Source organism: Rhinopithecus bieti, unplaced genomic scaffold (assembly GCF_001698545.2).
Source record: "Rhinopithecus bieti isolate Rb0 unplaced genomic scaffold, ASM169854v2 scaffold_32083, whole genome shotgun sequence".
NCBI classification, from domain to species: domain Eukaryota; kingdom Metazoa; phylum Chordata; class Mammalia; order Primates; family Cercopithecidae; genus Rhinopithecus; species Rhinopithecus bieti.
The window spans coordinates 2976745-2990811 of NW_016814096.1; the positions used below are offsets into that span (position 1 = coordinate 2976745).

Here is a 14067-nt window from a genome sequence, read left to right on the forward strand (position 1 = left end):
TGTTGACAATGTTTGTCTTCATAGGACAAAGAATGTGAAGGGAAAGGTCTTTTGGCAGTATTTCATCTTAGGTCATTTTGGGCTTTCTTGATAGCTGAAAAAAAAAATCTAACTCACCTTACTTTTGTGTTTGGGGATGATGGTTTCAGCCTCTCTGCTTGAACTCGTTCTCAGTTTTTTGTCTACTGTTAGCTCATATTCTTCTGATACACATTTTTGTGCATTATTGGTTGCAGAAATGGCGGTCTTTGGAGATTTTTAAATCAAGACTCTTGCTTTTGGTCTTATTAGCAAGATCATTGGGGTCACTTCATCTGTCTGTCTTTCCTGATTGATTATCCTATTTTCAAAGAATGAGACTCAAAATGTCCTATTCTGCTTTGCAAAATATAGTTTGACATAAGAAATTACCTTGGGCAAGGTTGTGAGAGGATGTGGAATCTAAATGGAGAAAAGTGGAGAGGCATATTTTTCAATCTTCTACTTCTATGTCATTTTCCCTGTGTGTTGGATTGTTAAGATTATGTATCTATTGCTGGCAGAAATATCATATTCTAAATTCTTGGAGAATGATATTGGTTGCCCAAGATTGTATAGAAGATTAAGGAGCTAGGACTCTGAAGAGCTGGGTTTTAGAATCATAAACTCTCAGATTTGGAAAGGATGTTAAATTGTCTGGTTCAATCAACACTTCTAATAATTTAATCTCTTACACAACTTTCCTGCCAAGTGATCTTCCTGACTATGGGAAACATAATACTTTATGAAGAAGTTCATTGTTGGATAGTTCAGATTATTGTTTTTTCCAATCCAACCTTTGGAAGAATATTCATCTCCCTGAAATTTTCACCACAGATCCTAATTTGGCCTCCTGGATCCAGAGACAAAAAATTTAATCCCTCTTTTACATTATATAGACTTTCAAAATTTGAAGATGGCTCTCATGTGTTCCTGGAGCCCTCACTCTTGCTAATTAGACTTCTGACTTCAGATAGGTCAGAAGCTCTGTCCAGCACAATTTTTAAATCTTTAAGATAAGGAGCATGAACCAGTTGACATTTAAGATCCTTCCCTCTCTGACATTCTATAAACTTCAGTTTGAGCCTCTGAAAAAAATGGAACTTTTTTGCTTTTTCCCATTCTTTTCACCATCTATATCAAATATAGATGATTCTCTTGAACAGTAAAAGAGTACAAGCATATTCAATGCTATTTCTTAGAAACTGTTAATTAATCTTTCAACAATCAATTCAATCATGATTACAACAGCTTTGATGAGCACTAGTGCTACAGCAACTGAGACAGCAACCAAGAGGCAAGAAACCCAGGATTGGTTTTCATGGTTGTTTCTACCATCAGAGTCCAAGAATCATCTTCACACAACAACACAAATGGCTGGTAATGAGTTATTATTGTCTCATAGCATATGTTTTCTTGACAGCCTTGAATAATTTTCATTGACCTCTGGGATGTTATTAAAGCCTAAAGTTCCTTCTATTCTCACAAATGTTCATTATGACTTTAGAAGGATCATGATCTCTGGTATCTATTTGTTTGCTTGTATGGCACCAATAAGCAGATTTCTTCTTTCTAATATATGGATTAGTATAGCCCAGGAGAAGGTTAATATAGAGACTATAAAATGGGAATAAGCTTTTTTTTAATGATGTAGCAAAATTGTGACTCTGAAAGATTATTCATGTATATTCTAAAATTACCACAGTCATAAAAAGTCTTGGACTTTCATGAGGAAATAGCATAGCTAGATCTGAAAAAATAATAGAAAATCTTCATCAGTGGAACTATTCTTGGGGTAGACACTAATCATACGAAAAGACAAATGCTCATTCCCTAAGATAGCCTGAATCTCATTTAAAATGTAGAAAACCCTGTTTTAGTAAAAGACATTGTCTACAGTAACCACTGAGAAGGAGATGAAGTTTTCATCTCCTTTTTTTATTCAAAAGAAAAGAATTTCTCAATATCTCAACCACAGTTCACTTTAGTTAACCCCTTTGATTGCCTAATAATGCCAAAATGATTTCTCTGTTAATTGGCTCCACGTTTTTGCTCTATGCTGAAGTAGTGTTGGGAACAGCAGTGTAGCTTCCATCTCTGTTTGAAGACAAAAAATGAATTAGCAAATTGTGAACACAATGAAATGACTGACATAGGTGTGGATTCCAACATTTTCTGAAGGTGTCTTGACAAAAAAAAACAAAAAACAAAAAACAAAAACAGGCACTTATGAAACCTTTCCATTCTGTTCTTGACGGCTTGGCTTTAATGGCATATGCTTAATGAGTTAATAATAAACACATCTGAAAGTGTGGGGAGTTTTCATTGGCCTTTAAAGACCCATTTTAGCTTTCTTAAAGAGAATATTCAGTTTTAAAGATCATAGCCACTTGTTTTGAGACTTATGTGTTAGCTTCGGAGACCAGAACATAAGAATTTGGGGTATGCAAGTCAACTCCCTCACTTTTTTAAAAAAAATCTGGGAAATCCATTATACCTTCTGTGCCTGATTTTCTTCCTTTGCAAGTGGGTTGCCTGGCATCCAGCTCAGCCACTAATGCAAGTCACCACAACAGGTACATCTTCAAATACCATCTCAGCAGGCTGGGAGCCAAATGAAGAAAATGAAGATGAAAGAGACAGACACCTCAGTTTTTCTGGATCAGGCATTGATGATGATGAAGATTTTATCTCCAGCACCAGTAAGAATAATCAATTACAGTACAGCCATTTATGCAAGGCTTATTGATTAATCTGAGTGATACCTAATTGTATCTCTCTTGAGAAGTAGTTAATGTGAAAAATAGGTGAACCTGTGATCATACCTTAGTTATATCTTGATGAGATTATGGAAGAAGAAATAGAATGTTTTGAGAAGTGGGGAAAATATCTCATAAAATGTCTAATGTCTCAGGTTCTTCCTGTTTTATTTATCAATGAGGTCCACTGCTACAGATTGTCTTTGAATGATTAGACTTTGTCAGAGGATGACATTAAAACAGTCCAAAAAATATTCATTGTGTACTTACTGTGCTAGGTGCTGGAAACACAAAGATGAAAAAAGCCAGAGCCTTTGCCTTTCAGAATCTCATGGTCTGTTGGAGCAATAGACTTGAAGAATGTGATTAGGAGGGTATTAATTAAACTTTGTAGGCTGGGCGCGGTGGCTCACGCCTGTAATACCAGCACTCTGGGAGGCCAAGGCAGGCAGATCATGAGGTCAGGAGATCGAGACCATCCTGGCTAACACAGTGAAACCCCGTCTCTACTAAGAAACACAAAAAATTAGCCCAGCGTGGTGGCAGGCGCCTGTAGTCCCAGCTACTTGGGAGGCTGAGGCAGGAGAATGGCATGAACCACGGAGGAGATAGCGCCACTGCATTCCAGCACTCTAGCCTGGGCAACAGAGCGAGACTCTGTCTCAAAAAAAAAAAAAAGTTGTAGAAGATCCTAAATTGAAGGCCCTTAAGGCTTAAATGATGGGAGCTAGAACTCAAGAATTATCTTAATTAAAACCCAACTAAGGTCAAAGGAACAAATCCAGAGTTTTAACAAATGAGCTGGACACCAAAGACCTTGAAGAGAAGGGCAAATGTCAGGTTAGCTTTAACAAGACATTACCACTTATTAAAAGCAAATAATGAAACGACTATTGGTACATAATAGTATCCAAATTTTTGACAATTATAAAACTTTTTGAAAACAAAGAGATGGAAATTGAGCTTTAAAGATGTCCTTAAAAGTTAAAAACATGCAAAGGTTGGTCTAATAGTCTGCCAGATTACTGAGTTGTCCACACATACCTGTAATGACTTAAGATTTTGCTGAATAGAGCTGAGAATCCTGAACCTGACTCCATCACAGTTCTGCTTTTCCTTAGAAAAAAGGCTTTTGGGGTGCTATGTGAGCTCCCCCAATTCACTGAAGTTCTATCAATTCCATTAAAACCGGACAATTTAATCCTCAAACGGACAGCACACAGAGAAGAAAGGGTCCAGAAAAAAAAATAGCTTAGGCCTTGAAGGCATCTGAATATATAACATTGATATAACAAATACTCAAAAGGAACTAGAATTTTCTATCTAAACTTTTAAGTGATTTTTTTAGACCCAGCACCCCTCCAGAGCTTAATCTATGGAATAAGAAAATTCTTTTTGGTAACTTCAGAACAAAAACCAAATAATCAAAAACACTGGAGTTTTACATTACACTGTCTCCTGTGTTCAGGACCTGGCCCAGCTTTGCAGGTGGGCCCATTAGTAAAGACGTGGTCTTGATACTGAAGAAATTAAATTCCCTTGGGGAGTAACCCAAAGATATCTACCTGCAAATGAATTGTATGGTCAGGCTTCAGGGAAAATCTTCCCATGGTGTTTTCTGTTGTTGCTGTTGTTGTTTTTAATTTTTAAAATCTCTATGGCATATTTTCCAATTTCAGTTTACTTTTCTGCTTAGCACCTATGGACATAATTCAACATGATGCCCTCTTTCTTCTGGAGGGGTGCGATAACTGCTTGATAATAAGCACCTTTTCATGCTTGTTGAGAATGTGGTTAATGATTCTAAACTCGATTTTCATAACTTGTAAAATAGAGCTGACAGTATTATAGTTCTGAAAACAGTTTTGTGTTATTTGGGTATCAAAATAAAATTTGAAACAATTAGGATGGATTTGCAAATAACCTTTCCACAAAACACATTGATTCCGATTTTGTCATGATCCTTCTGTTAGGTGCATCTCCTATTCCAGCCCTAACAGATTGGGTGACAATATCAGGGTGCTGGTGGATGTACGCTTCTTTCTTTCCAGTGTGCTTCTATGATGGTGGCTGGTTACCTGTGGTGTCTTATTTTCTTTCATTGGCTATGAATGGCTTGCTCGTGACATATTTTGTATTTGATGAGAGTGCTATAGTGTTTGATAAATATTCAGAAATGTACAGCTAAAACGTATGGCTATTCTAGGTAGATAATATTTTTCGGAATCATCTATAGGAAAGCTCTGGCTGCTCAGACATTTATTTCCCCACTGAAATTACTAACAACATAAAGTGATTATCACGGTATAACTTTCAGTTATCTGCCTCTTCACCCTGAGGATCTACAAATAGCACACAGTGACTAAGTCCCTGGGCTTTCAAGTGCAGAGGGATACGACAGACTGCATGGATGGGCAAAATGGCGCCTTTGGTTATCCTCGGTGAAGGGCTGGTGTTTTCAAAGCTGTCCTTCCTACTGCTGCAGCTTCTTTGACTGTTTTATCTGGAAGATCTCATGTTCTGAACCCCAAGGTATTCTATGACAGAATGCAAAGGACACTGAGATGCTTACCAATATGGCTGAATTAAGCTGAAGGCACCCTCCGCTTTCCCTCCATTTCCATGCCGCCATCTATACAACCTGGTATAGATGATTCATTGCATAGTCTACAGAAACAAGACTATATGCGAGACAAGTGGCGAAGGCTCAAGAAATAACATTTTTCTAATTGCTTCAATCATCGTTATCACAGTTTCAACCACACCACGGGTTTTTGACCACACAAAACAGAACAAGGATTGGACCCAGTGGAACCCAAGCCATTCAAATTCGGAAGTGCTACTTCAGACAACCGCAAGGATGACTGGTAATGGGTTATGCATATTTAATGAAAGGTTTTTTTTCCCCTCAAAGCCTATGATGCTGCAAAGGTCAATCATCGGGACACAGTGGGAAATTTAGCTAGTATCTCATCAAGAAATTCTTAGTGGACTTTCATGAGGATACTTAATTCCATTTAGGAGTCATTTATCAATTATACCATGTGGGTATATTTTATGTTGCTTCATTATAAAATGAATATGTTTGAAGGGTTTATGGTGCTACCTTTGACAAACTGATCATAGTGGAATAATAAGGGAACATGAAGAAATTCCAAGCCCATTGATTTTCTCTTGAGACCAATTAGGTAAAGTCACTCAAAATTTTTGAGAGTGGATGCTCAGAGATAATACTTTGGCATAGACTTGTTAAATAGCATGCACTTTAATGGAAGAACAGAATCATTAAAGGTTGATTGATAACAAGTCACAGTGTATTTAACCATCATCACAGCAGATGTAGACAGAAATGGCACCACTGCTCATGAAGGAAACTGGAACCAGGAAGCACATCCTCCCCTCATTCACCATGAGCATCATGAGGAAGAAGAGACCCCACATTCTACAAGCACAAGTAAGCAAGATGGCGGTCGGCAGTTCTGGGTTAGATGAGTTAGTGAAGACATTCCAGCAATAGGGAAGATTTTGTTTAGAAATTGGCCACATCTTCTATTTCCACTTAGTAATTTCTTTTATTCTCAGAGCCTGAAAATCTGCCAAACTTGCACACAAATTTTAAAATTGGAAGGAAAATGATACTACTTCAGGTTGCCCAAAGACCAAAATGTTTTAAGAAGTAGATCTAGATACAATTTTTGTGTTAAAAGTTCCTAGAGGTTCCATTTGGGTAACTTGTGTGTGTTTATGGAAATGTGTGGCAAAGTGTGTTCTTTTGGTGCTTAGTAGTGAAATCTGGAAAGAAAGCTTGTCAAGTGAATTGATCTTTGGAATCCTTATTTTCTATGAAGATCTTTGAATATAGTTTCTTTTTTGCATTCTGTCCTTGACTGTTCTGTAGAAAGACGTCCCTTGTACTCTTTAGAACAAAGTTGGTAGCGCGTATGGTCTGCATTTGAGTTCTACCACTGCTGCTTTTTCTGTTTTTAAGCCCAAGGTAACTTGGGGAAGGCTTTGATGCTCTTACTGTTATTTCTACCATTATGAAAACTTGTCAGTTTTTCTAAAACAATTTCAAGTTGCAGCAGTGGACTGTGAGAATAGGGGACCCCCTCACTTCCCAAACATAAGAAGTAAGTGCTTTTCTTCTTTTATCTGTCCCACTGAGATATGTCTATCTTATTTGGAATAAGAGTATTTATTTTGGAAAACAGCTTTTAGCATTTTAAAATGATGATTTGACTGTCATTCTCACAGCCCTAAATACACCTAATGGGGAAATGTGAGCTATAGCCACTTAAAAACGAAAGGGCTTTGGGAATCTATGGCTTGAAGTGTGTCTTCAGACAACAAAAGGAAAATTTCAGGTATCAGCTAGGATAGAGGTTAGACATTGTACTGAATATATCCAGCAGACCTTATATTCCATTACAAACCCCAGTAGATCTGATGTATGCATAAGGCTTATGGACTAAGTTAACAAGGAAGTCTAGGAAAAGAAAATACAGAGGAAGCATACATCTCTTGGGAATAGGATTTCGTTCCTGTCCCTTAGAGCCCTAACAGTGTATCTTAGAAATTGTTTTAGACAGTTTGTACTTAAAGACCAGAAAGCTACTTTAGAGACTTGGAAATAATGAGCCTATTGTCAAAAGGTGGTGCTTGGGGGGCATTAGGACTAGAGGGTAGGTGAAAATTCAGACAGAATGTAACTTGACAAAGAGAAGACAGCAACAACTGTAACAATTCTCTTATGAATATTTGCGAAACTCAAAGGGATCTGATTGGTGACCTCTGGTCTTTATCAAATTAACACCACAACTGCTAGAAGAAAGTCAGCCTTCATCTTTTACAGTAGAAATCATATGTTTTGTGAACCCATTCCTATTTAGGCTGAAAACAATAAAGAGTTATGGGTACTTTAAAAACTCATTAAAGTAGTGATAGAAGGAGTATAGAGTCCTTCTATGCAGTCACACACGTACACTTCCTTATTTCTTTTATTTAAACTTTGAGTAACATGGCATTCTATGTTTGGGTCAATGTTCCTTTTTATGTAATTACATTCAGTGGTTTTTCCAACTTCATTATTGGTTGGGAATTAGCGATTTAGTCAGTGGTAGGTAAAACTTAAGATTTTGGCTTTTTTCCCCTCCCCCTGGATAACCAGTTAACCCAATAATGGCTTGGCCAATGTAAGGGTAAAATGAGAACTGTTTTATTTTTTAAATGTCATTGCTGTCACCAAATCACACATATCATTTTCTAAGATAATGAAATACAACCATTTTACAAGTTGCAAAAAAATACTCTGACTTGGCAAGTTAATAGACTCTCATTTTCTTGATAAAACAAAATTGTTTTAAGTTGCTATAGTTAAAAATGTTGGTGGCTTTCTGACTTTTCCTGAAGGCACCTTGATGGAATTTTATTCTGTTGATTTTGTCCTTTTTAAAATAATGGTTGAAATTTTAAGCCTGTCACACACTATTATTTATATAATGCCTCAAACTGGCTTGGATAGTTTTCGACAACTGAATTAATTTAGTTAAAAAGTGTTTTAGCAATTTTTGGCACCATGTGAACATTGCCACATAATGTGTTAGTGAAATAGCATTCAAGCCATCCCAACACCTTTCCTGCTGGGCAAATCCACTGCTGGTGCATTTCCAGTGTGTGCAATTATGGGTTACATGACCACCATTTGAGACGGTCTCCTAATGTGCTGATCTTGTCAGTTGTTATACAGTATTTTCCTTTCATCAGAATGACTGGAGTGAAGAGGTTATTCTTCAAATGGTTTTCTAAGACAGGGTATGTGAAGCCATACACTACAGTAAAATAAAAATAATGATAACTCATAGAACTCTGAGAATTCATCAGCTACAGTCTGCTTAGTCCTATGGTTTTGAACAAATCAAAACCTCTTTGGACCACAATGTTCCCATCTGAAAAATTAAATGTTTGGATCATTTTATTTCTGATATCCCTTTCAGAATATCAGTGGCCTGTTTCCTTGCTGCTTTTCTTTTCTACCTTCTGTTCCCATGTGTATCTGCCCTTAAAGTAGAAAGATATGTTGACAGCTATTGGCAAGGAAAATAGACAATTATGTCTCCCAACTGATATTCTTCTCACAGTCCAGGCAATTCCTAGTAGTACAACTGAAGAAACAGCTACTCAGAAGGAACAGTGGTTTGGCAACAGATGGCATGAGGGATATCTCCAAACACCCAGAGAAGACTCCCATTCGACAACAGGAACAGCTGGTAATGGTTGGTTTAACAAGTAAATTTGGATGGCAACTTCCTTTTGGGTTAAATGGTAGGCATTGAGGACACTGAACAAAAGGACATTGGAGGAATTGTCACAAGATGTTAGGTTACTTAATAAATTATGCTGCAGTTAACACAGAGCCAAACGTTAAAGGCTCATAACAAGTCACCTGAACAGGAATGGATACAAGCCAGTTACGAATAAGAACAGGAAACACAGAGAACGTGTCCTTGAACATGTCTCTTTCACACCGAGTTCTGGGCATTATCTAGTGAGATTGTAGTGGAGGCCCTGATAAAATATCCCCTTTTGTCGTGTAAAGGAATCTACTCTAGAATATGGGTCCAGACTTTACAATGTGATTCTGCAAAGTGTGACTTGTGAGAAAGCATTTTGTCAGAACTCTAGTGTTCGAAGAAATAGAGCCAGACATTATGTGAAAAATGACACCTGTCTGATGTCATTTGGCCTTTTGGCCATGCCTGTTTGGTAATTTGTCCTTGAATATAAAAAAGCCATCTTCTCTATTCTTGAACTGTGAGATTGTGGAAATTGGAATCAAGTCTTATCATCATCTCTAAGTGATACCAGATAACTTGGCTCTGCAAGCTCCCATGCAGGATTTTTTTGTCTGTGTGACATAAGTATTGAAATGTGTCCTGCCTTATAAAGAATGTGAATTCCATATTCTCACTTGGTATCAGTGAGAAATATTCCCATACTTCTATTTGCAATATAGAAGATAATGCATCATGTACTTCTGGGGCATGGCAAGTTCTGAATGAATTCCTGGCAGAGCAATGGATTCTGTGACTGTCTATGTGGTGTGGTTGTTGCTAAGAGGATGCTGTTGCAATCTTTTCTACCTATACTTCTTCATTGGCTCAGAATGAAGCAAGGCATGTGCTGCTTTCTTATATGTCATTTATGCATATCCTTACTTGGTATCAGTGAGAAATATTCCCATATTTCTATTTGCAATATAGAAGATAATGCGTCATGTACTTCTGGGGCATGGCAAGTTCTGAATGAATTCCTGGCAGAGCAACGGATGCTGTGACTGTCTATGTGGTGTGGTTGTTGCTAAGAGGATGCTGTTGCAATCTTTTCTACCTATACTTCTTCATTGGCTCAGAATGAAGCAAGGCATGTGCTGCTTTCTTAAATGTAATTTATGCCATAAATCCCGTTGTCAGATAGTGCTTCTAACGGATTCCATTCATGCTTTTGAGATAAATGGCATTGACTTTCATATTGATCGCATGGAAAGCTGTTACCTGATTCCTTTCCTGAGATCACTTCCAGCCTAATGTGCATTCGGCTGGAATATGGTTGTCTCAGAATAACATAATGCACTCGGGCTTTTATACTTCTGCCGTTAGGGTACTGTGGCAGCATGGCACAGGTCAAGAACTACTCCTTCATCTTCCTTTGATGTCTGTAACTCATCCTCTCTGCACTGCAGGAGTTGTTAATGCTTTTGTGTCCTCCAGTTCACATGCTGATTGCTAAGAAGAAAATGAACATTAGTGAACCCAAACCTGCTGAAACATTCTGAGTTTATGCAACTTCCTTGCCCTCTATACAAGGAAGATGGTTTCATTGTCTTGTCTAGAGAATAAAGTCTTTTTAAACAATAAAATCAGTGTATCCCTGACCAAGCGTCCATTAACACTTTGACAATTGCTCCAACTGCATGGTCTCAGCAGCCTCAGCTCTTACCAGCCATCCAATGCAAGGAAGGACAACACCAAGCCCAGAGGACAGTTCCTGGACTGATTTCTATGACCCAATCTCACATCCCATGGGACGAGGTCATCAAGCAGGAAGAAGGATGGGTAATAGCCTCTGAGATTTTTATATATTCTGTTTTTTGAAATCCATTGACTGCTGACTATTTTTCTAGAAATATACCCTAGGTTTAGACCAAACTACTTTCCTGAAGGACTTGAGGTTCTTCAAAAATTAGTTTTCTTGGTAGGAGTGATACACATATTCACCTGAATATGAAGTTCCGAGCTGAAAGTAAAGAATTTAGCAGGAGAGTTGGCAAAATAAAACATTTATTGTCAAAATATATCTGTGTGAGGCAGTAAGTAATAGATGTGAAATGAATGTTGCCAACAATAAATGCTAAAGAAATTCTGAGAACCCCTCCCCGCCCACCACAGCATCACAGAAAGGTGAATTGGATCTGGTTTATGAAAAATTAAAAAACCCTGGATAGTCAGAGAAAGGAAGTGGGTGGTGGGGAGTGGGGGGCAGTTTTCCTAAGAAGGAGACTCATTTAAGGAGAAATGTGAAAGAAGAAAAGCCAAGGAATGAATATGTCAAGTGAGTAGATCCATTTTTCACAAAGGAAGATGTGTTTGAATGGCTAGGCAGGGGCCATTATGTTGAGTGACTGAAGTACCACAGGCAGACCCAGCACACATGAGTTTGCACATGGCAGCTGGAGCTCTGAGGAGCTGGAGCTCTGAGATATGGGGGAAAACCAAGCCAGGCAAAGATCTTCAGAATCAATATTAAGTCTATGTACTGATGAAGAGAAAGAGATTCCATTAAATTAATGAACATGTCAAGGACAATACAATTGGCTTCAACTACACAATGGTATGATAACTCTTGAAGGACTCTACTTCTAAGAGGGAAGATGAACAAGAGTCTAGAGCCCATCATCAAGTGGGACTTTTTCTGGGAGAATGTCCATTTGTGGTTTTGATTCAGGTTAGCACTTGCTTTTGTTTGAAATCTGGGATAGTAGAGTCACCACATTTTTGTCCTACAAAGATCTTGAATATTTTAGTGTTGAATATTTAGTGTTGAATCTTGAATATTTAGTGTTGAAAGGTTGCAGTGCAGACGTGGGTACCCAGTATTCTGGTGCTTCACTGAAACTGATTAAATCTCCCCAGAGGCAGTGGTGTGGATAGACTCTGACTGAATTGGAGAGCCAGCAATATAGATGGGGTTTATAAATTGTTTGGCCTCTGTTTCACTCAAGACTTCTTATTTCAGCAGAATAGATCTGTGATAACTATTAAAAACAACATTTACAAGTATTTCAGTGAAATTTCTGCACTACTCAACATTGTACAAGTTAAATTTTAAAGACCGCTTATACTTGGGTTTTGGGGAAGAATAATTCAATGACATCCACTACTTCTTATTTCTTGCCCCTGTATACTTTCTGTAACTCCACCTAGGTGGTATTGAATGCTGATTTTGTGTTTGTTTGCATTTTCACTCTGTGAAGAGAAAAGACTAAAGGGGGGAAGAGGGCTATTTTTAAAAGTCCCTTTGGTTGGTAAGGGGGAGGGGATAAAATGGTACCTGAGCCAGCACACTTTATCTTTTCTCCATGTGTCAGATTGCATGTTTCTATAAAAAAGGCAATGTTTCTGTCTCTCTGCAAGCTTTGGGTGTTCCATCATGCGCTCATGTAGAGTCCTTCCAGACTCAGCAAAAACAAACACGAATCATAGCTTTCATATAACTCGGCCCTTCAAGGAAAGTCAGTTACTTGTTGTGGTGCTCTTGATGAAACAATAATCTATCTCAGTTCTGGAGACATAGTCAGTGTGTGCTTTCTTTCCTCTTGGCCAGATGTGAATATTTTAAAAAATCAGTTGTAGACCATAAGCCACCTTCGGGTAGTGGGTTTGGGAAATCAAGCATTAACACTAACATTGATTCCTTCAGACATGGACTCCAGTCATAGTACAACGCTTCAGCCTACTGCAGATCCAAACACAGGTTTGGTGGAAGACTTGGACAGGACAGGACCTCTTTCAATGACAACGAGTAAGAATAACGATGCTCAGCCTCTTTATTGACTTGTATTCCTGCTTCATCTCTTACACCCTATTGGCGAAGATGCAGAACTTTGGTGGTGGAATGGTGCTATGAGGCTCACCTCAGCCCAGAGTGTGAAACTGTCTTCATTGTCTATATTTCTTGTGGAGGTCTCTCAAGCTGATTTTCCCTTCATTTCTTGGTGCCTTCCAGATTCAATGACTTTGTGTTTTTAAAAAAGTAGAACTCTATTGAACTCCATTTTCATTCTCTAAGTAGTTATGTCAGTGAAACACAAGCCCACTTCCAGGATGTCTCTATATTTTAACTGACCATTTCCTTTCAATATCCATTTTTCCTCCAGCCAGTGCAGAAGAGGGGTAGGATTGCTTGCATGATTGTAAAAGACATTTTGGGGCCAGATAATCCTAGAGATCGCATCAGTTCTTAGAGGAGAGGCAAGGAATGTTATTGACAATCAACAAAGGTGACGGGATCCCTGGAACAACAACTACAAAAAAAAAAAAATTGCTGGTATCTCTTTCTATCACTAAGAAATGTTCAACTTCTAGTAGCCTTAATTTCTACTATATGTGCAGGGATGTCCTAGAGATCAGCCTAAAGTCATTCATAACTTCTTTGAAGAATACAAAGGAAATCTAGAATTAAGAAGGTCCCATTTTACTGCTTGCCACACACAATGGGCAGAGTCCTTCATATGAGCCCTTTAGACAAAGGAAAAAAATCAGCAAGCATGTATTGATTGTCAGCAATGTAAATAGCACAGCGTTAAGCATCAAAGGAGATGCAAATAAGCCCATGAATGGCCCTTGCCAAAGAAGGACTTATATTTCCATTTTATGTCCCTGTTGGCTTTTGTTCTGACATTGGGCTTGGGATTTGGTGACTGTCTGGCTTTTGTTCTGACATTGGGCTTGGGATTTGGTGACTGTCTCTCTCCTGGGTTGTAATATTTGTTTGGTGGTGGGCATGGCTTATGGGTGTGCTTTATGAAGTTTTTGTACCTGCAACTCAGAGGTCAGTACCTTTCTTGAAAGAACACAAAAGAAATAAACTTGAAACAGTCCAAGTGATTTTAGATATGGGCAATGGTTCAACCTCAAATTGGTATATGTCACTGAGGGCCCTGTGTTTGCCCAGGCAAGCGTTTCCTTGGTGCAGTGATGAGAATCCCTATACACAGGTGAAATTAAAAAAAAAA

At 38.2% G+C, this 14067-nt stretch overlaps 1 protein-coding gene across 9 annotated transcripts in view; it reads left to right on the plus strand.

Annotated features, from left to right (window-relative positions):
• The window catches only part of CD44 (CD44 molecule (IN blood group)), a 92588-nt gene that overhangs the window by 55804 nt on the left and 22717 nt on the right, over window positions 1-14067 (plus strand). Inside the window, exons 6-12 of one of the 9 annotated variants that reach the window (XM_017849675.1) lie at window positions 1270-1398; window positions 2595-2720; window positions 5531-5644; window positions 6112-6231; window positions 8915-9043; window positions 10757-10888; window positions 12753-12854. The exons of 1 other annotated variant lie outside the window; for it this stretch is intronic. In XM_017849675.1, the coding sequence (XP_017705164.1) occupies window positions 1270-1398; window positions 2595-2720; window positions 5531-5644; window positions 6112-6231; window positions 8915-9043; window positions 10757-10888; window positions 12753-12854 (852 nt within the window). The remainder of the gene's footprint in view (window positions 1-1269; window positions 1399-2594; window positions 2721-5530; window positions 5645-6111; window positions 6232-8914; window positions 9044-10756; window positions 10889-12752; window positions 12855-14067) is intronic. 7 more of the 9 variants (XM_017849677.1, XM_017849676.1, XM_017849679.1 and 4 more) reach the window with 7 other exon arrangements.